Source organism: Nerophis ophidion, linkage group LG29 (genome assembly GCF_033978795.1).
Source record: "Nerophis ophidion isolate RoL-2023_Sa linkage group LG29, RoL_Noph_v1.0, whole genome shotgun sequence".
NCBI lineage: Eukaryota > Metazoa > Chordata > Actinopteri > Syngnathiformes > Syngnathidae > Nerophis > Nerophis ophidion.
In genome coordinates this window covers 22,826,333-22,846,182 of record NC_084639.1, presented here as the reverse complement: position 1 = coordinate 22,846,182, position 19,850 = coordinate 22,826,333, and the positions used below count along the sequence as shown (strand labels likewise).

The 19,850-nt window shown below is 37.5% G+C and overlaps 1 protein-coding gene across 7 annotated transcripts in view; it reads right to left on the bottom strand.

Annotated features, from left to right (window-relative positions):
* The window catches only part of rapgef2b (Rap guanine nucleotide exchange factor 2b), a 286,117-nt gene that overhangs the window by 158,296 nt on the left and 107,971 nt on the right, over nt 1-19,850 (bottom strand). For all 7 annotated transcript variants that reach the window (XR_009805002.1, XR_009805003.1, XR_009805006.1 and 4 more), the window contains exon 4: nt 514-597. Coding sequence is in view for 1 of the 7 variants with exons in the window: in XM_061891993.1 (XP_061747977.1) it covers nt 514-597 (84 nt within the window). In the remaining 6 variants the exon portion in view is untranslated. The remainder of the gene's footprint in view (nt 1-513; nt 598-19,850) is intronic.

Sequence of the window (19,850 nt, the reverse complement as noted above, 5' to 3'; positions counted from 1 at the left end):
CTCAGCCGTTTCACTGCAGACACATTGGAAATAACTCATTTCATAACATATATATCTGCGGCCTATAGTCTATAATCCGGAAAATACAGTAATATACACCTGACTTTCGGACTAACTCTGTATTAGGGTCCCAGTGCCTAAAATGATACCTTTATTAAAAATGCAAGGTCATTATATCGTACTGCAGTAGTGAGATAATTGTATTAAATGAATGCATTTACTATCAACACTGCTGTGTATGTTTTGCTTATCTTCTATAACGTATTTTAAATGTACTACAGTACTCCACTGCGGTTCAAAGGCCACTTTAAAAAAATACTGCTTGTTACTACAATAAGATCCATCCATCCATCCATTTTCTACCGCTTATTCCCTTTCGGGGTCGCGGGGACGCTGGCGCCTATCTCAGCTACATTAAGATGAAACTCAGAATAGGAAGCATGTAAGAGGCAAACTAATGTGTCACTTTTTGTGACTGAAACTGATTTTTTTTAACCAAGAGGGAACACTTACCTGCTTCTGGGCAGGAACATGGACTCCTTGATGAACACGGATCCCGATAATAGGATGTACCAGCAGCTGCCGATGTCGTCTGGGCTGCAAGAAGAATAGCCAATCACTAAAATGTGTGTTTTTGCTGAACTGTGTGTCATAATTGAGTAATACATACAACGCAAGGCATTAACATATTTAAATACAGGTAAAAAACTACAAAAAAATTAATTGGAAACCATAACTACGTGTTTAACTTTTGTACCATGCTTTTCTGGCATAAAAGTGTAAAAAGAAGTCAACCACCGCAATTCTTCCAAGTGTGTGCAGTTCAATGCATTATTGAGATATGGCGTGTCTTTTAGAAAGTAAAACAAATGGAAGAAAACATGGCTTTCACTGTTCTGGGAATACTTTTTACTCAATGTTGGAGGGTTTCTGTGAAAGTTGGATGCAAGCAACTGTCCAATAAACAACTTGCTAAGACCAGGAATTCAGATTTGTGGGCAGCTAAAAAGTCGAGCCTGAGCCTGTTATCATTCATTGACATGACGGTTCGCTACATGTCAAACACGGGAACTGAAGAGACTATCAGACTATGTAACTGTTGAAATATGGAGAAAAGGTACAGTGAAGTAGGATCTGCTTCTTCCTTCTCCTTTTTGGACATTGTGCAGGTGAAAGTATGTGACGTAGCTCCTTTGGCAAATAACACGAATAGTCAAGTAAGATTAGAAATGGGTCCCTTTCACATTTATCGGTATTGGACAGTGCCAATTTCCCATAGTTTAGTGCGCGATCATGTGGTAATACCGTATTTTCCGGACCATAGTGCTCACTGGATTAAAAAACGCACTGCCGATGAGCGGGTCGAGTCAGGTCTATTTTCATACAAAAGGTGCACCGGATTATAAGACGCATTAAAGGTATTATATTATTTTTATTTTGTATGAATGAAAAAGACTTCCTTGTGGTCTACATAACATGTAATGGTGGTTGTTTGGTCAAAATGTTGCATAGGTTAGGTTATACAGATCATCTTCAAGCCGCTTTCTGACAGTCGCTTCAGAGTGTGCCGTTTCTTATTTACGTGGCTCACCTTCGAAAGCATCTTCTCCCCGGCATCATTGTTGTAGCGGTGTAGCGTGCAAGGACGGGAGTGGAAGAATTGTCAAAAGATGGAGCTAACTGTTTTAATGATATTCAGAATTTAATCAACAGAGCAGAATCTCCTCGTTCAGAAAAAATACCAGAAATGTGTCCCGTGAAAAACCGTCCGACAATAACTCTCTAATAACTAAAGTTCCTTGGGTGAATAATTTAACTCACTATACCAGTATGTTTTAGTGTATTTGTGGCGAGTTTATTGACGGATATACAGTCGTTGTCAAAAGTTTACATACACCTGTAAAGAACCTAATGTCACGGCTGTCTTGACTTTCCAATCATTTGTAATACTCTTATTCTTTTGCGATAGAGTGAATGGAGCACATACTTGATGGTCTCAAAAACATTCATGAAGTTTGGTTCTTTTATGAATTTATTATGGATCTTCTGAAAATGTGAGCAAATCACTGGGTCAAAAGTATACATACAGCAATGTTAATATTTGGTTACATGTTCCTTGGCAAGTTTCACTGCAATTAGGCGCTTTTGGTAGCCACCCACAAGCATCTGGCAAGCTTCTGGTTGAATTTTTGACCATTCCTCTTGTCACAATTGGTGAAGTTGAGCTAAATTTGTTGGTTTTCTGACATTCTGCATTGTCCACACGTTGTCAATGTAGTTTCAGTCAGGACTTTGGGAAGGGCATTTTAAAACCGTAATGCTAGCCTGATTTAGCCATTCCTTTACCATTTTTAATGTGTGTTTGGGGTCATTGTGCTTTTGGAACACCCAACTGCACCCAAGACCCAACCTTTGGGCTGATGATTTTAGGTTGTCCTGAACAATTTGGAGGTAATCTTCCTTTTTCATTGTCCCATTTACTCTCTGTAGACCACCAGTTCCATTAGCAGCAAACCAGGCCCAGAGCATAATACTACCACCACCATGCTTGACAGTAGGGTGTTGTTCCTGGGATTAAAGGCTTCGCTTTTTCTCCTCCAAACTTATTGCTGGGTATTTTAGCCAAAAAGCTCAATTTTTGTTTCATCTGACCAAAGAACTTTCCTCCAGAATGTCTTATATTTGTCCATGTGATCAGGCGAAAACTTTAGACGTGCCTTAAGGTTTCGCTTCTGGAGCAAAGACTTCCTTCTCAGTCCACGGCGATGCAAAACAAGCTTGACTGTGGACACTGACAACTGTGTTCCAGCAGCTTCCAATTCATTGCAGACCTGCTTTTTGGTGGTTCCCGGTTGACTCTTGATCATCCTGACCAATTTTCTCTCAGCAGCAGGTGATAGCTTGCGTTGTCTTTCTGATGGTGGCAGTGACAAAACTGTGCCATGCACTTTATACTTTCGAACAAATGTCTGCACTGTTGCTCTTGGGACCTTAAGCCACTTTGAAATGGCTCCTGATGACTTTCTTGACTTGTTCAAGTCAATGTTTTTTTTTTCAGATCTGTGCTGAGTTGCTTCGACTTTCCCATGTTCGCGTTTGTAATCGAGTCTAATGACTTCATCACATGAGCCACATATGAATGGGCTCTGAGAAGTAAGCAGGTGTCGTCAATCATAATCACTCACATGAAGTTGAGGCCATGCTAGGCATGAAGCTAATTTGATTTGATTGTAACTTTTCTAAATCAACAAAATTGATCATTTATGTTGCTGTATGTATACTTTTGACCCAGCAGATTTGGTCATACATTCAGTAGACCCGTAATAAATTCATAGAAGAACCAAACTTAATGAATGTTTTTTGTGACCAACAAGTATGTGATCCAATCACTATCACAAAAAAATAAGAGTTGTAGAAATTATTGGAAACTCAAGACAGCCATGACATTATGTCCTTCACAAGTGTATGTAAACTTTTGACCACGACTGTAAGTAAGAACTTTACACTACTTTATATTAGAAATGGCAACGTAAGAAGATAAGAGAAAAAGAAGAAGCTTATCGACTACGACATCATATGGACTACAAAGGCGGACATGCGCAAATTTTCAGGACGTATGCATATCCCAAATACACATCAACAGGTACGAGAAGGTAAGAAAAATTGCTTTTGCATAATATTCGGAAGCAAAACGCCAAATATGTCTTACCATTTACACACACCATAATAACACTCTTATGTTGAAGCACAGTACAATCCATCAAACTGGGCGGCTACATAGCTTACCAAAGTCATACTAAAACGTCTTGATAGATTTTTGAGCAGTGTGTAATGTTCTATATTTTCAATGGAACATATACCATTTTGTGTCGTTTATTTGAGTCATGTTGCAGTCTACACATACGGTATCTCATATATGTGACTTAGGGCTGGGCGATATGGCCATTTTTTAATATCTCGATATTTTTAGGCTATGTCACGATACACGATATATATCTCCATATGTTGCCTTAGCCTTGAATTAACACTTGATGCATATAATCACAGCAGTATGATGATTCTATATGTCTACATTAAAACATTTTTGTTCATGCTGCGTTAATATATGCTCATTTTAAACTTTCATGCATAGAGGGAAATCACAACTAAGTCAATTGACCAAAACTTTCTTTATTAAACAGTTATTAAGCAGCGGCACAAACATTCATGTCATTTCAAAACAGTAAGTGCAAGATTGTCAGAGACATTTTAAAACAAGCTATGAGTGCACATTTGTGCATGATGTCACTAAGATGACATATCAAAACAACACTAAATTAAAGTGCATTTTTTGTACAGAACGCCACTACAATAGTTTAAAACAGGGGTCACCAACCTTTTTGAAACCAAGAGCTACTTCTTGGGTACTGATTAATGCAAAGGGCTACCAGTTTGATACACACTTAAAAAAATTGCCAGAAATAGCCAATTTGCTCAATTTACCATATATATATCTATATATACATGTATATATATATCTATATATATATATATGTATATATATATATATATATATATATATATATATATACATATATATATATATATATATATAGATATATGAAAATGGGTATTTCTGTCCGTCATTCCGTCATACATTTTTTTTCCTTTTATGGAAGGTTTTTTATAGAGAATAAATGATGAAAAAACACTTAATTGAACGGTTTAAAAGAAGAGAAAACAGGAAAAAAAATGAAAAATAAAGTTTGAAACATAGTTTATCTTCAATTTCGACTCTTTAAAATTCAAAATTCAACCAAAAAAAAAGAAGAGAAAAACTAGCTAATTCGAATCTTTTTGAAAAAATTAAAAAAGGAATTTATGGATCATCATTAGTATTTTTTCCTGATTAATATTAATTTTAGAATTTTGATGACATGTTTTAATTAGGTTAAAATCCAATTTGAATTTTGTTAGAATATATAACAAATTGGACCAAGCTATATTTCTAAAAAAGACAAATCATTCTTTCTTCTAGATTTTTCAAACAAAAATTTAAAAAGAAATTCAAAAGACTTTGAAATTACATTTAAATTTGATTCTACAGATGTTCCAGATTTGCCAGAATAATTTTTTTGAATTTTAATCAAAATAGGTTTGATGTAATATTTCACAAATATTCTTCGTCGAAAAAACCGAAGCTAAAATCAAGAATTAAATTAAAATGTATTTATCATTCTTTACAATAAATGATAATACTTGAACATTGATTTAAATTTTCAGGAAAGAAGAAGAACGAATTTAAAAGGTAAAAAGGTATATATGTTTAAAAATCCTAAAATCATTTTTAAGGTTGTATTTTTTCTCTAAACTTGTCTTTCTGAAAGTTATAAGAAGAAAAGTAAAAATTCCTTTATTTAAACAAGTGAAGACCAAGTCTTTAAAATATTTTTGGGATTTTCAAATTCTATTCGAGTTTTGTCTCTCTTAGAATTAAAAATGTCGAGCAAAGCGAGAGCAGCTTGCTGGTAAATAAATACAATTTGAAAAAATAGAGGCAGCTCACTGGTAAGTGCTGCTATTTGAGCTATTTTTAGAACAGGCCAGCGGGCTACTCATCTGGTCCTTACGGGCTACCTGGTGCCAGTGGGCACCCCGCTGGTGACCCCTGGTTTAAAACAATAAAGTGCACTTTTGTTCATGATGTCACACAAGATATTTCAATAACTGTCAAATAAAAATGAGCTGCTTAATAGGAAATCAAATTGCTATGTGGTTGTTTACTGCGGACGTTATCTCCTTATGTTCACTATTTTTTTCATACGGTGTTGATGTGGAAATGGTTGTTTCTGCATTTTGTTGGTGTGGAGATGTTGACATGCAGAGTAAACACTCTTCATTCTCTAGCAGGTGACTTTTCAAATGATGCTACATATTAGCAGTAATGCTACTTTTTGTAGCAACGCTTTTGCCCCACACTTGACAAATTACGGTTGTCTGTTCAACATATTCCCACTTGAAGCCAAACCACCGCCAGACGATCGACTCCCTGCTGTTTTTCTTGGGAATTAATTCTTCCTTCATTTGTTACCAGATTTGCACCTTCTTTTTCTCACATTACCACTCGCACCAAAGCTAACGTTACCCATGCTGCTACCTCTCTGCTCCGCGAGGACGTATATGCATGTGACGTATGTAAGAAGGTGCGCTTGCTGTCTGTGAGAAGGAGAGACAACAAGGAGTGGGAATAGCCTGTAGTGTAATGCCAGCAGCTAAAAGCAACTGTGTGAGAACGTATACTCGAATATTACGATATAGTCATTTTCTATATCGCACAGAGCCAACCCCGCGATATATCAAGTATATCGATATATCACCTAGCCCGAGTGTGACTGCAATCATATTGCAGTCCACACGTATCGCTTATGTGTGACTGCCATCTACTGGTCACACTTATCATTACCCCATGTACCAAATAAAATAGCTTCAAGGTCGGTAAGCACCGGGTTATAAGGCACACTGTCGAGTTTTGGGATTTTAAGAGTGCGTTATTGTCCAAAAAATACGGTAAAATTAATTTACGGTGAATACGGCATCATAAAAACAAATGGTATTGTTTTTATGATATGTTTGTCCATCCTGTTTTTTCTTTATGTTTTGAGTAAGTTATCACTTAAAAGAACAACTGGCTCAGCTGAAGCATAAACATCTTTAATTACTGAAGCCATAATTTAAAACCTCACCAAAAGTAAATGTAGTTTTAATGTGACCATCATGAAAACAAATGGTATTTGTTTTCATGATGGTTTCTATTTTTCATATATCATCCAACAGTAAGCTGACAAGGATAACTGTGCTTTTCATTTGTTATATCTTATTTTTGTACACTTCTGAGTGTAATTTGCAAGTATGTATTGGTTTAAGTTTGTCCTCGGTGTGTTGCAGTATTGTCAGAAAGTAGTATTTGCCTTTTAGTTAAATGCGCGAGTCGGGTCATTTGTTGAGGACTACAAAGTTAGAATTATCGTACTTATCAAACACCAGCTGTTCAAATTCTAACATGCAGCAGAATATTATTTGTAGTTTTCCATCAAGTTCTTAAGCCGGGGACAAGTCTGCAACGGGACATGACGTCAAGTGCAACAAAGGTATTGAAATATGGGGTGATTTTAAGTGAACTCGTGCCCGGTGGTACCGAATTTGGTACCCATCCCTAAATAAGGGTGGATGTGTCTCCAAAGACTTTGTCTTGAGTGCAAAGGATGGGAAGAACAAAGTGTCAAGCCAAGCAGACAGGAGAACTATGAATGAACTGCAGAATGAGTTCCCATCCACCCACATGTATCACGCTGCCCGAGGTAAGGAGCAAACACAGACAGCGTAAACTCGTAGTGACCCCCTCGTGCGTGGTGCCGGCTGGCATGTCCTTTACAGATAATTGGTAAACAAATTCACACAGTGCATTTTGACAAATTAATCACACCGACTTTTCAAATTCAAAGTGGTGCTGAACTATTGCCAGCATACATTTAGCCAATTAGCAACATGCATGTTATGTTTTTTTTTTGCACTTTTTCCCATAATCAGAGGTTTCTCTTTAATAGATACCCCAGCGAATGCAGAGATCATCCGGGAAGCAAAAAGCCAGGAGTAGTCAGAATATGCAGGATTATTACATGTCAGCCTACCCAGAATCTCAAATAATGCAATCCAGACCAATAAATCAGAAGGTGGACAGACAGATAAATTGGGTTACTTCAGACCTGGGCCACATGCAGCCCGTTTAGATTTTTAATCTGGCCCCCCCGGACGTCCCACATAATTTTTCTTTATACCTTTGTGTCACACCGCGGTGAGGGATGTCGTCTTGGTTTTTTCTGTCTTATGATTTGCATGTTTTAGTTTGAAAAGTAACTCTCCTCTCGTTTCAGGTCACTTGCCCTTCCTTTTGTGTCATCAGTCTGACGTCATCCCTGCTCCCTGATTGTTTCCACCTGTTACCTATTACCCTCATGTGTCTTTTAAACCCTCTCCTCCCTTTGTACTGTGCTAGATTGTTTCGTTTATTCGTGCTCTCTAGCGTCCATGTCCATGCCTTGCCTTGCTTTACCTTGCCTCGTCTTGTGCTTATGTTCCTTGATCCTGAATCCCTTCGTGTCTATTTTGAGTTTTCCTTTCTTCTTCCTCAGCAGAGTGATTTTTTGTTATTTAGTTTATTCAGCCGAAGTGGTGAGTTATCAGTTATTTTTCATTCTTTCCTTAAATCTTTGAGTGACTATTTTTGTTAAAACTTTATTAGATTAGATAGTGTAGAATTTTTCATAGCTGTTTCTTCCTCCTGTTGGAGCGTTTTTTGTTAATACATTTTTTAGCATATATGGCGCCAATTATAGTTTGTCTTTGTTTTCGTGTTTTCCTCCGTTCGGAGTGATTTTCGGCTGTTCCTTTTTTTGGGAACCTTTTTCGCAGATTAATTTTTCGGTTAATATAGATATTGTACTCCTTGACTTTGGAGGTGAAAGGAAGCTATCAAAGCCTGCCAAAGTTCCCTACTCTGCATCTGAGTCCTATCCTTTTTACCAAGCCTGACACTTTGACATCAAAACTGTCGGCGCTATTATGATGTGCAGTGCTGTTTTTAAATTAGCGTAAGTCTTGAACTATAGAAAGTATTTCAATGGTTGAAATCTGCACTTTTGAGTGTTATGGGGGTTACTACGGTAATCTAGAAACAAAGCAGAGTGGGCGGCGTTTATTTTCAGAGCAGCCAGGCCCAAATGCGTGTGTCAGAAACAGATGCGGAAGCAGATTTTTATGTGATATTATATCATATTTTAGGTGTTTATTACACTTTCCATTCATATTTTGCTAGTTTGTATATTTCTAATGTGTTTTGTTTGGTCTGAAAAGTAAAAGATGTTCATACGTAGTTAAAATTCAGTGTTTTATTGTTCATAGTTAATATTCCCACTTTATTTTAATGTACATTTTAGGTGTCTCATTCAGTTAAAAATGGTAAAATTCATTTTTTTTTTTTTTAGGTGGTCTGTCATAAGGTTTTTAGAACTCTATCGTACATTGTGACTTTTGGTATCAGTGTTCCTGAAAAAAGGGACCCAAACACACATACTGTACAGCAGATTTGTACAGCTAAATGTGTACAGTATATATAAGTAAAGTTAAAGTTAAAGTACCAATGATTGTCACACGCACACCAGGTGGGGTGAAATTTGCCCTCTGCATTTGACCCATCCCCCTGATCACCCCCTGGGAAGTGAGGGGAGCAGTGGTCAGCAGCCGTGCAGCGCCCGGGAATCATTTATGGTGATTTAACCCCCAATTCCAACCCTTGATGCTGAGTGCCAAGCAGGGAGGCAATGGGTCCCATTTTTATAGTCTTTGGTATGACTTGGCCGGGGTTTGAACTCACAACCTACCGATCTCAGGGTAGTAGTAATTCATACACAAATACACATTGGGCCCCGAGACACATTTTTCTCTCTCAATGTGGCCCCCGAATCTAAATATTTGCCCAGCTCTGGGTTACTTTAGGATATTGCAGAGAAAATGGATGACGTGTACTGACTGGCTCTATCTATTACGACGACCAAACATTTGACTTGATCTCTGACAGGAAAGAGGAAGCAGAACTGGAAAGCAAAAAGTATTTGAAAATAGATGAGTCAGGTACTGGGAATATAATATGATGATTATAGCAAAAATAATAATAAACTTTATTTTGACGGATACTGTAATCACGATTAATTAAACAATTATTAATTAATTTGAATTTCTTTTTTTTATTGTATCACCAAAATCTAAACTTTAAATATAGTTTTTTTTAAAAACAGCGAATAAACCACAACAGGTAAAATAATAACAGAAGTGATAAAACATTATTTAAATAATAATAGCAATATAAAAAACTAAATTCTGTTTTTCTATTTCAATTGATTTTTAATTCCGTTTAACACTTATTTTACCACCATAGAGTGTGCTTTTTCTGTTAAATTTTTTTTTTTTTTTAAATGCCTCATTTCAGGAAATGAGGCATTTCCTGAAAGAACTGCGTGTGAATGCTTCAATTCTGAAGTTGAAGTGAAATGCTGACAGAATGTAGTATGAACATAAGAATAGTTTGAATTTAGGAATGGTTTGAATGTTGAATAGTTTATATTTCCAGGAGAAACGGAGTTTGGTTGAGAACTTGGGAAAGTGTTAGTTGGATAAGTGGAATGTGTTGATGTTGGAATGGTTTGAATCGGTTGAAAAATGTGCAAATTTTGGAAGGTTTGAAAAATAGACAATTATTTTTGAATGCCAAAAATGTCCCTGAAAACTGGGAATTTTTAAACATTGTTGAAGGAGAGCACACAATTCTGACCAAGCTGAATATTTTGGAGTTGGGACGCTTTGAATCGGATGAAAAATGTGGGAGTTGTGGAACTTTGAAAAATGTCCCATTGGTTTAAATGGGAATTTCGATTCGGTAAAAGCGGAAAATTTGTTTGAAAATGGTAACAAAAAAAAACAAAAAATAATTGGCTGAATGAGTTGAATGATTGGTGTTGAAATTGTTCTAATCGGTTGAGAAATGTTGATGTAGTAACATGTTGAGAATTGGTATTACGGAATTCCTGGAATTTGGGGAAAAACAGGAATTTTTCCAGTTCAAAAATTAACTTTGTTTTTTGTCCTGTTTAAGAGGAATGTTTTGGGTTAAAAAATGTGGAAGGAGTTGTCGCCAGAAAAAAGGGTGCAAATAGGGCTTTGGAAAACCAGAAATGATGGAAAATCCAGAAATGTTTTTGAACTTGGAAAGAAGGTAGTTTGAATTTCCAGTACGGTGGAATGTGTTGAAGGTGGAATGGTTTGAATCGATTGAAAAATGTGGAATTGGTGAAAGTTTGAAATATGGCCAATTCATTTTGAATGGGAAAAATGTTCCGGGAAACCTGAAATTCTGGGAAATCTGGGAATTTGTCAAGGGAAAACCCGCGATTCCTGAATAGGCTGAACAGTCTGAAGTTGGAATGGTTTGAATTGGGTGAAAAATGTGGAAGGTAGAGTGCTGGAAGAGGAGGAGGAAGAAAAGGAGGAGGAGGAGGAGGAGGAGGAGGAGGAGGAGGAAAACCAGGAATTCTGGAAAATAAAGAATTTTTTCGGAACTTGGAAAGAAGGTAGTTCGAATTTCCAGTACGGTGGAATGTGTTGAAGGTGGAATGGTTTGAACCGGTTGAAAAATGTGGAATTGGTGGAAGTTTAAAATATGGCCAATTCATTTGAATGGGAAAAATGTCCCGGAAAACCTGGAATTCTGGGAATTTGTCAAGAGAAAACCTGCGATTCCTGAATAGGCTGAACAGTTTGAAGTTGGAATGGTTTGAATTGGGTGAAAAATGTGGAAGGTAGACTGCTGGAGGAGGAGAAGGAGAAAGAGGAGGAAAACCAGGAATTCTGGAAAATCAAGAAATTTTTCGGAACTTGGAAAGAAGGTGGTTCGAATTTCTAGTACGGTGGAATGTGTTGAAGGTGGAATGGTTTGAATCGTTTGAAAAATGTGGAATTGGTGGAAGTATGAAATATGGCCAATTCATCTTGAATGGGATAAATGTCCCGGAAAACCTGGAATTCCGGGAATTTGTCAAGGGAAAACCTGCGATTCCTGAATAGGCTGAGTAGTTTGAAGTTGGAATGGTTTGAATTTGGTGAAAAATGTGGAAGGTAGAGTGCTGGAGGAGGAGGAGGAGGAGGAGGAGGAGGAGGAGGAGGAGGAGGAGGAGGAGGAGGAGGAGGAGGAGGAGGAGGAGAAGAAGAAGAAGAAGAAGAAGAAGAAGAAGAAGAAGAAGAAGAAGAAGAAGAAGAAGAAGAAGAAGAAGAAGAAGAAGAAATTGTTGTTGAAGAAATAGATGAATTTTGCTGAGGAAAATCAAATGTGTGAATGTTTTAGAGCATTCACACAATTAAGTTTGATTTGACAATGATTTTGATGTTTCACGAGTACACATTCAAGCTAGCCTAGCGGTTAGCATGGCTGCTCTCCTCCTCCTGCCTGTGTTTAGCTAGGTGTGTCCATGCTAGCTGGCGCCACATTTTAGAATCAACTATATTACTTTATTTAACATACTAAAATAAATCGACCTTTAGACGCTTGTCCATCGATTCAGCATTGTCGACTTCCCAATCGTATAAATCTAAGAATCGATCATTTCCTCCACTCCTAGTTGTAGCAGCCTTTTATTATTGTTTCAAGCTTTGCCACCACCATCATAAAGAAACCAAAGCCGTGAATATGAATCACTTCCATCCACTCCAAGCCAGCATCAGTGTGAAGAGGTTTGTTTTGAATCACTTCTACTTCCTTCTAATACTGCACACAGCGCCCCCTACTGGCAAACTGTGGCATATCCTCTCTTGCTCCACAGCCAAAAAAAAGGCACTTTTTTACATTAATCTCTCTCTGGAACGTTTGCATCCTTCCACAGCTCCTCGAGGAGAAAAGGCGAATACAACGCTAAAATATTAACCACGAAGCGAGGGGAGAACGGGTAGATAAAGATGCATTGAGAAAAAAATCCCCGAAAAGCAGCAGATAGGAAAGTTACGTACATCAAAAGCATGACTGAACTGGGTCATGTGTACTGAAAGAGTTGTCAAATGCAGAATGTCGGCCAGGAATCCCGCCTTTTCTTTCAACTGACATATGCAGTCAACATGTGCTTGGAGTCTTTGTGATTGCTAGTGACACAAGTCTGTCCCAAACAGACTATTTTATCACAAACGATTAACTTTTTCATAGGGAAGCGACGAGTGGTCATTTTCTGTGCAAACGTATCGTAATTTCAGGACTATAAGGCACACTTAAAAACAATTTTTTTCTCAAAACTGGACAGTGCGCCTTATAACCCGGCATGCCTGATGTACGGAATAAATCAGGTTTTGCTTACAGACCTCAAATCTATTTTTTGTGGGACATGGGATAATAATAAGTGTGACCAGTAAATGGCAGTCACACATAAGAGATATGCGTAGACTGCAATATGATGGCAGTTACACATAAGAGATATGTGTAGACTGCAAAATGATGGCAGTCACACATAAGAGATACGTGTACACTGCAATAGGACTCAAGTAAAAAACACCAACATTTTTATTTGTTCCATTGAAAATATGGAACATTACACAGGGCACTCTGGAATCCATCAAAACATTTTCGTACGACTTTTGTAAGCTAAGAAGCCACACCGCTTGATGGATTGTACTGTACTTCAACATCGGAGTATTATTTTGGTGTGTGTATAAGGTAAGACATATTATCTGGCGTTTTGTTTCGCAATATTATGCGAAAGCAACGTTTCTTACCATCTGGTACCTGCTGATCTGCATTTCAGATCTGCATAAGTCCTGAAAAATTGCGCGCATCCGTGTCGACACCACAGTCGATAAACTTCTTTTTTTCTATCTTCTTCTTATGGGACATTCATCCTCTGCTGTTGCCATTTCTAATATGAAGTCGTGTGAAGTTATTCTTATTCGTATTATTCACCCAAGGAACTTTAGGAATTAGAGAGTTCCGGTTGAACGGTTTGTCAAAGGACAGATTTCCGGCCTTGTCATTGTTGCACTAGTGAGCCACGGATGAGGAGATGCTGCTCAGTTATTGATTGAAGTAAAGTCTGAATGTCATTAAAACAGTTAGCTCCATCTTTTGACACTTATTCCACTCCCGTCCTTGCAGGCTACACCGCTACAACAAATATGACGGAGTGACGACGCTGTCGAAGGTGAGCCACGTAAATAAGACCGCCCACAAAACGGCGCATCCTGAAGCGAATGTCAGAAAGTGACTTGAAGATGATCTGTAAGAAATTATCTATGCAACATTTTGACTAAAAGAACCACCATTACATGTTATGTAGACCACAAGGACGTAAAAAAAAGACTCCTTTAATGCGCCTTACCATCCGGTGTGCCTTTTGTATGAAAATAGACCTTACTAGACTTGCTCATCATTTGCCAAACAAACGGTTGTGCGTCACATTAAACTCGATTTAGTAATGTTTTGAAAGATTTTACATTCGCTAAAATGCACAACTCCTTTTATTTTTCTTATTACCCCTAAACCACTGCTTTGATGCGCCGCAGAACAAATTAGCTAGCGTTATAATTAATGTCTTTGGGTGATGGACATGTTACATAATAATGACATAATAAGTGTGTGTGACCGAGCATTTATAAAACAAAAAAGCAAGCAAACCGGATCCATTACAATAATTGTGTGGATGAAATCAAATAAGGCTTCACGGTGGAAGAGGGGTTATTGCGTCTGCCTCACAATACGAAGTTCCTGCAGTCCTGGGTTCAAATCCAGGCTCGGGATCTTTCTGTGTGGAGTTTGCATGTTCTCCCCGTGAATGCGTGGGTTCCCTCCGGGTACTCCGGCTTCCTCCCACCTCCAAAGACATGCACCTGGGGATAGGTTAATTGGCAACACTAAATTGGCCCTAGTGTGTGAATGTGAGTGTGAATGTTGTCTGTCTATCTGTGTTGGCCCTGCGATGAGGCGGCGACTTGTCCAGGGTGTACCCTGCCTTCCAACCGATTGTAGCTGAGATAGGCGCCAGCGCCCCCCGCAACCCCGAAAGGGAATAAGCGGTAGAAAATGGATGGATGGATGGATGGATGGATGGATGGATGGATGGATGGAAATTAAATAAACAGGATGAATAATATAATCCTTGTATCGTATTGGCTTTGTGGTGTGTTTGCAAATGGAAACTCTAAAACCATTTGTGTCTAGGGGCTAAAAATCTATTTTGAACATGACATGCTTCAGATCATTATGAAGGATGATTGCTGAAAAGACAAAACGTATTTGCTATTAAAAGAAAATCAATATTTATACATTAAAATTGCATATAAAACTTGGAAAAATAGCAGCCTGTTGCTATGATTATAATTTCCATTAATTTAATAGCTAAAAAATCAAATATCAGTTATCTGTACATTTATAGAAAATTGTAGAAAATGCAGTCTATAAGGTCATTATTCGACTAAGTTGTCAAAAAATGTATCGGAAAAAATCTATTGGCTTGTGTACTGTATGGTCCTCAATGGAGGTCCTTGACCCCTAGGCATTCACAGAGGTACTGCAGGGGGCTCATAAAAGTTGTGGTTTATAAATATTTGTTTGAATATTCCGATACACAAATGTAAATGCCTTTAAAATACACATTAACACTGATTTGAAAATGGCCAACTTGCTCACTGTACTTTGTAGGTTTGAAACAAAAATATGAACAAATAACTAAAGTGTATATTGTAGCATCCCAGAAGAGTTAGTGCTGCAAGGGTTTCTGGGCATTGTTCCCTCTAAGGTGCGCGCCTGTGCAACTGCACACTGCTCACGGCAAATCTAGGCCGCAGACAAAATCAAATGAAAAGATAAGCGCATAACAGTGTGCACGTCTGCCGTCGCTCACATGTGCGCCACTGAATTCTCAAAGAGTTTTGGCGTTTGCTCACACATATGAAAAATTGGAGGGAAAATTGGTTCTGGGTATTTCTTCTGTTGTGTTTATGTTGGGTTACGGTGCGGATGTTCTCCCAAAATATTTTGTCATTCTTGTTAAGTGTGGGTTCACAGTGTGGCACATATTTATAAAAGTGTTAAAGTTGTTTATACGGCCACTCTCAGTGTGACCTGTATGACTGTTCATCAAGTATGCCTTGCATTCACTTATGTGTGTGTAAAAGTTGCATATATTATGTAAATGGTCATTACGCTGTCTATACGGAGGGAAAGCGGACGTGGCGACAGATTGTAGAAAAGGCTAAAGACAGTGCCTTTAAGGCAGTGTTTTTCAACCACTGTGCCGTGAAATATTATCTAATTTCACCTATTTGGGTTAAAAATATTTTTTTTGCAAACCAGTAATTATAATCTGCAAATTATGTGGTGATGTTCAAGTGTCGGTGCTGTCTAGAGCGCAATATTCTTCCATATTAGTAGGTGCTAGCAGGCAGATAATTAGTCTGTAAAAATGTGTCTAGTGCTTAAACCAAAAATAGACAAAAGGTAAGTGCCCCTAGGAAAAGGCATTGAAGCTTAGGGGAGGCTATGCAGAACGAAACTAAAACTGAACTGGCTATAAAGTAAACAAAAACAGAATGGTGGACGACAGCAAAGACTTACTGTGGAGCAAAAACAGTATCCACAATGTACATCCGAAAACATGACATGACAAGCAAAGATGTCCCCACAAAGAGATTAAAAACAAATGAAATATTCTTAAATGCTAAAACAAAGTAGATGCTGGAAATATGTCTCAAAGGAAGACATGAAACTGCTACAGGAAAATACCCCAAAAATCGAAAACGCCACCAATATAGGAGCGCAAGACAAGAACTAAAAGACTACACACAGGAAAAAAGCAAAAAACTCTAAATAAGTCACGGCGTGATGTGACAGTACACCTAGTTTGAGACAAGAGCTATAAGGATGCATGCTTGGTTATGCTTTAAAGTCATATCCAACAATTGCGACAACGACTTTTTATTGTCAACTGAGTTTTTGTTTTTAATGATTTCTGCTGGGGATGTGCTTCCGGATTTTTTTCAACGCAAAAATTGTGCCTGGGCTCAAAAAAGGTTGAAAAACACTGCTTTAAGGCATTCCCCCAATATTGTTGTCCGGGTGGAAATCGGTAGAAATTCGGGAGAATGGTTGAGATTTTCGGGATGGGCACTGAAATTCAGGAGTCTCCCGGGAAAATTGGGAGGGTTGTTAAGTATGGGGCAACCCGCAGGGACGGAGGGAGACCCACATGCCCGAACGACTTCGAAGTGACTGTAAAAACATAGCCTGTGAGCGACCACCCGCTGCCTTTGTCTTCTATTGACATCTCGGCAAAGTCGGCACCAGCGGTGGCTGCAATATTTTCCTCCGGGACGAGATTTTACGAGAATTACGGCCCATGACACAAAACATACTTTAATGGAAACACCTGTAGATCACAGTTAGTTTAAGTTAATTAGTTAAAGTACCAATGATAGTCCCACACACACTACGTGGGGTGAAATTTGTCCTCGGAATTTGATCCATCCCCTCGATCACTCCCTGGGAGGTGAGGGTAGCAGTCAGTGGTCGCACCTGGGAATCATTTTGGTGATTTAACCCCCAATTCCAACCCTTGATGCTGAGTGCCAAGCAGGGAGGTAATGGGTTCCATTTTTATAGTCTTGGTATGACTCGGCCGGGGTTTGAACTCACAACGTACCGATCTCAGGGCGGACACTCTAATCGCTAGGCCACTGAGTAGGTATACTTTATCAAACTTTTAGAACTATGGCTTTTATATTTGAGAAAAACTGCAATGGAAACGCAGCTACTCTGAAATTATTCTTCATGTTTTTCAGTGAGTACAGATTGGTGTCCTGTCGCAGTGTTGTCTAGTACAAACTGAAATGTATTTCGTGGTGACATAGACGTAGGGCTCGAATTTAACCACAGCAACTGTGGCAAAAGCCACGACCACCGTCGCCTTTCGCCATAAGCCCTAAAAAACTGACCAACATTTGTGGCAAAAACATGCCGTGACTGCCCTTGACTTTTTACTTGTTAATGGACAAGGGATGTAACATTAAATGGTGTAATGATAATTTGTGATAAATTTCCAAACGGTTAGAAATAGGTCTAATATTTCAATTACCACAACGTCATTTATTAATGCATTTTAGGCAACACATGCGCACTAGCATCGTTTAGCCTGATAATCATGGCGGACTAACTACACAGACTTTGCTCTGGAGATTTCCCCTCGGAGTAAACGGAGGCCAAGCGCTTGGTTTAACATAATTTTCCCTCGCTTCCCGCCGTGCATTTAAAAGTGCACTGCTGTGTTTGACGGAGACAGGTGAGGACAATATTGGAGGCTCTTGTCCCTACACCAAAAGTATACAGCGAAGGAGAAAACTATTTGATGTTTTTTTCAGCAGTGAACATTATCACAACTTGTTTATAAAGTCTTTACTTTGTTCTCTCTTCCTTTATTTAACTGCAAACTGTATCAGTGTTCTAATAACATCAATACTAGCTCAAATGTTTTGTCATGTAATCTGTGAATATTATATATTTGTTGGGGATAGGTCGATTGGCAACACTAAATTGGCCCTAGTGTGTGAATGTGAGTGTGAATGTTGTCTGTGTTGGCCCTGCGATGAGGTGAGGTGGCGACTTGTCCAGGGTGTACCCAACCTTCCGCCCGATTGTAGCTGATATAGGCGCCAGCGCCCCCCGCGACCCCAAAAGGGAATAAGCGGTAGAAAATGGATGGATGGATGGATGTGAGGTGCCACTTCTCTTTATTTTTGTTGAACGAACTGTTGTACTAAACCAAGAGAAGAACAAAACTTGTTTATTAGGCTTCATCTTCATTTGCCAAACTGCTTTGTCTTGTATTTTAATATCAAAAGTAAACAAGGTTTTTTTTTTTTTTTAACATTACTTGTTTTTTTTAATGTCACAAAGGTATCACTTCAAAAACCATTCATAAACAAAATAAACATTTTGTTTATGTTTTATTGTGTATAGTTAATTCCTATATGACAGAATTCTGCTAAAACTCCTAATGGATGTGTCCCGATACAGCATGTACATGTACATAAATATACATAACTTAAAACAATTATTAAACAATAATACAAAAATACATTGCTCTTTCAAAATGTAAACATAAAGATACAGACATCATGAAATGACAAAAAGCTGAAAAGTTTATATTAATAATGAATACAAAAAACTGTTATTTATATATATATATATATATATATATATATATATATATATATATATATATATGATAGTCACACACACACGAGGTGTAGTGAAATTACTTGGATTAATTTCAATTAATCCCATTAAATATCATACATTTTAATCTACATAATTTGTGTTTTGTTTTGCATGAGCAAAGAGAGTCACTAAAAAAAAAGATATGCACTTAACTTGTCTATTTAACACCTTGTTCATGTTAAAAAAAATTTGAATTAAAAGGGGAATTTCATTTTTGGGGAATTATGTTTATCATTCACAATCCTTATGTAAGAAAAGAACAAAACTTCTAGAAGAAGAAAATATGTTTCCATATATTATCTGCACCGGACTATAAGCCAAACTCGCTTCCCAAAATAATTAGCGCATGCTTAGTATTACCGCCTGGTCAAACTTGTGATGTCACGAGTGACGTCCCTGTCATCATTTTCAAAATGAAGGGGGCTGATTTTAATACCGGTAATTTGAAATCGCCTAAAGGGAAGAAGATTAAGAGCTATTTAGTAGGATTTAAGGTCCAAACTTACATCACACTCAAATTTTTACTGCATACCTTTGGTAAGTGCCAGAGTGAGAAGAGGTTTTAAAATAATTAGCGCATGATTACTTTTACCGCATGCCTTTGGTAACCGCAGGAGTGAGAAGAGGTTTTAAATTAATTAGCGCCCCGGTAGCAATTCAAGGAAATACGGTGTATATATATATATATTTATATATATATATATATATATATATATATATATATATATATATATATATATATACACCGTACATGAATACATATACATACATATATATATATATATATATATATATATATATATGTATATATATATATATATATATATATATGTATGTATATATATATATATATATGTGTATATATATATATATATATATATATATATATATGTATGTATATATATGTATGTATGTATATATTTGTATGTATATATATATACATATATATACATACATATATACACACACACACACACACACACACATACATACACACATATATATATATATATATATA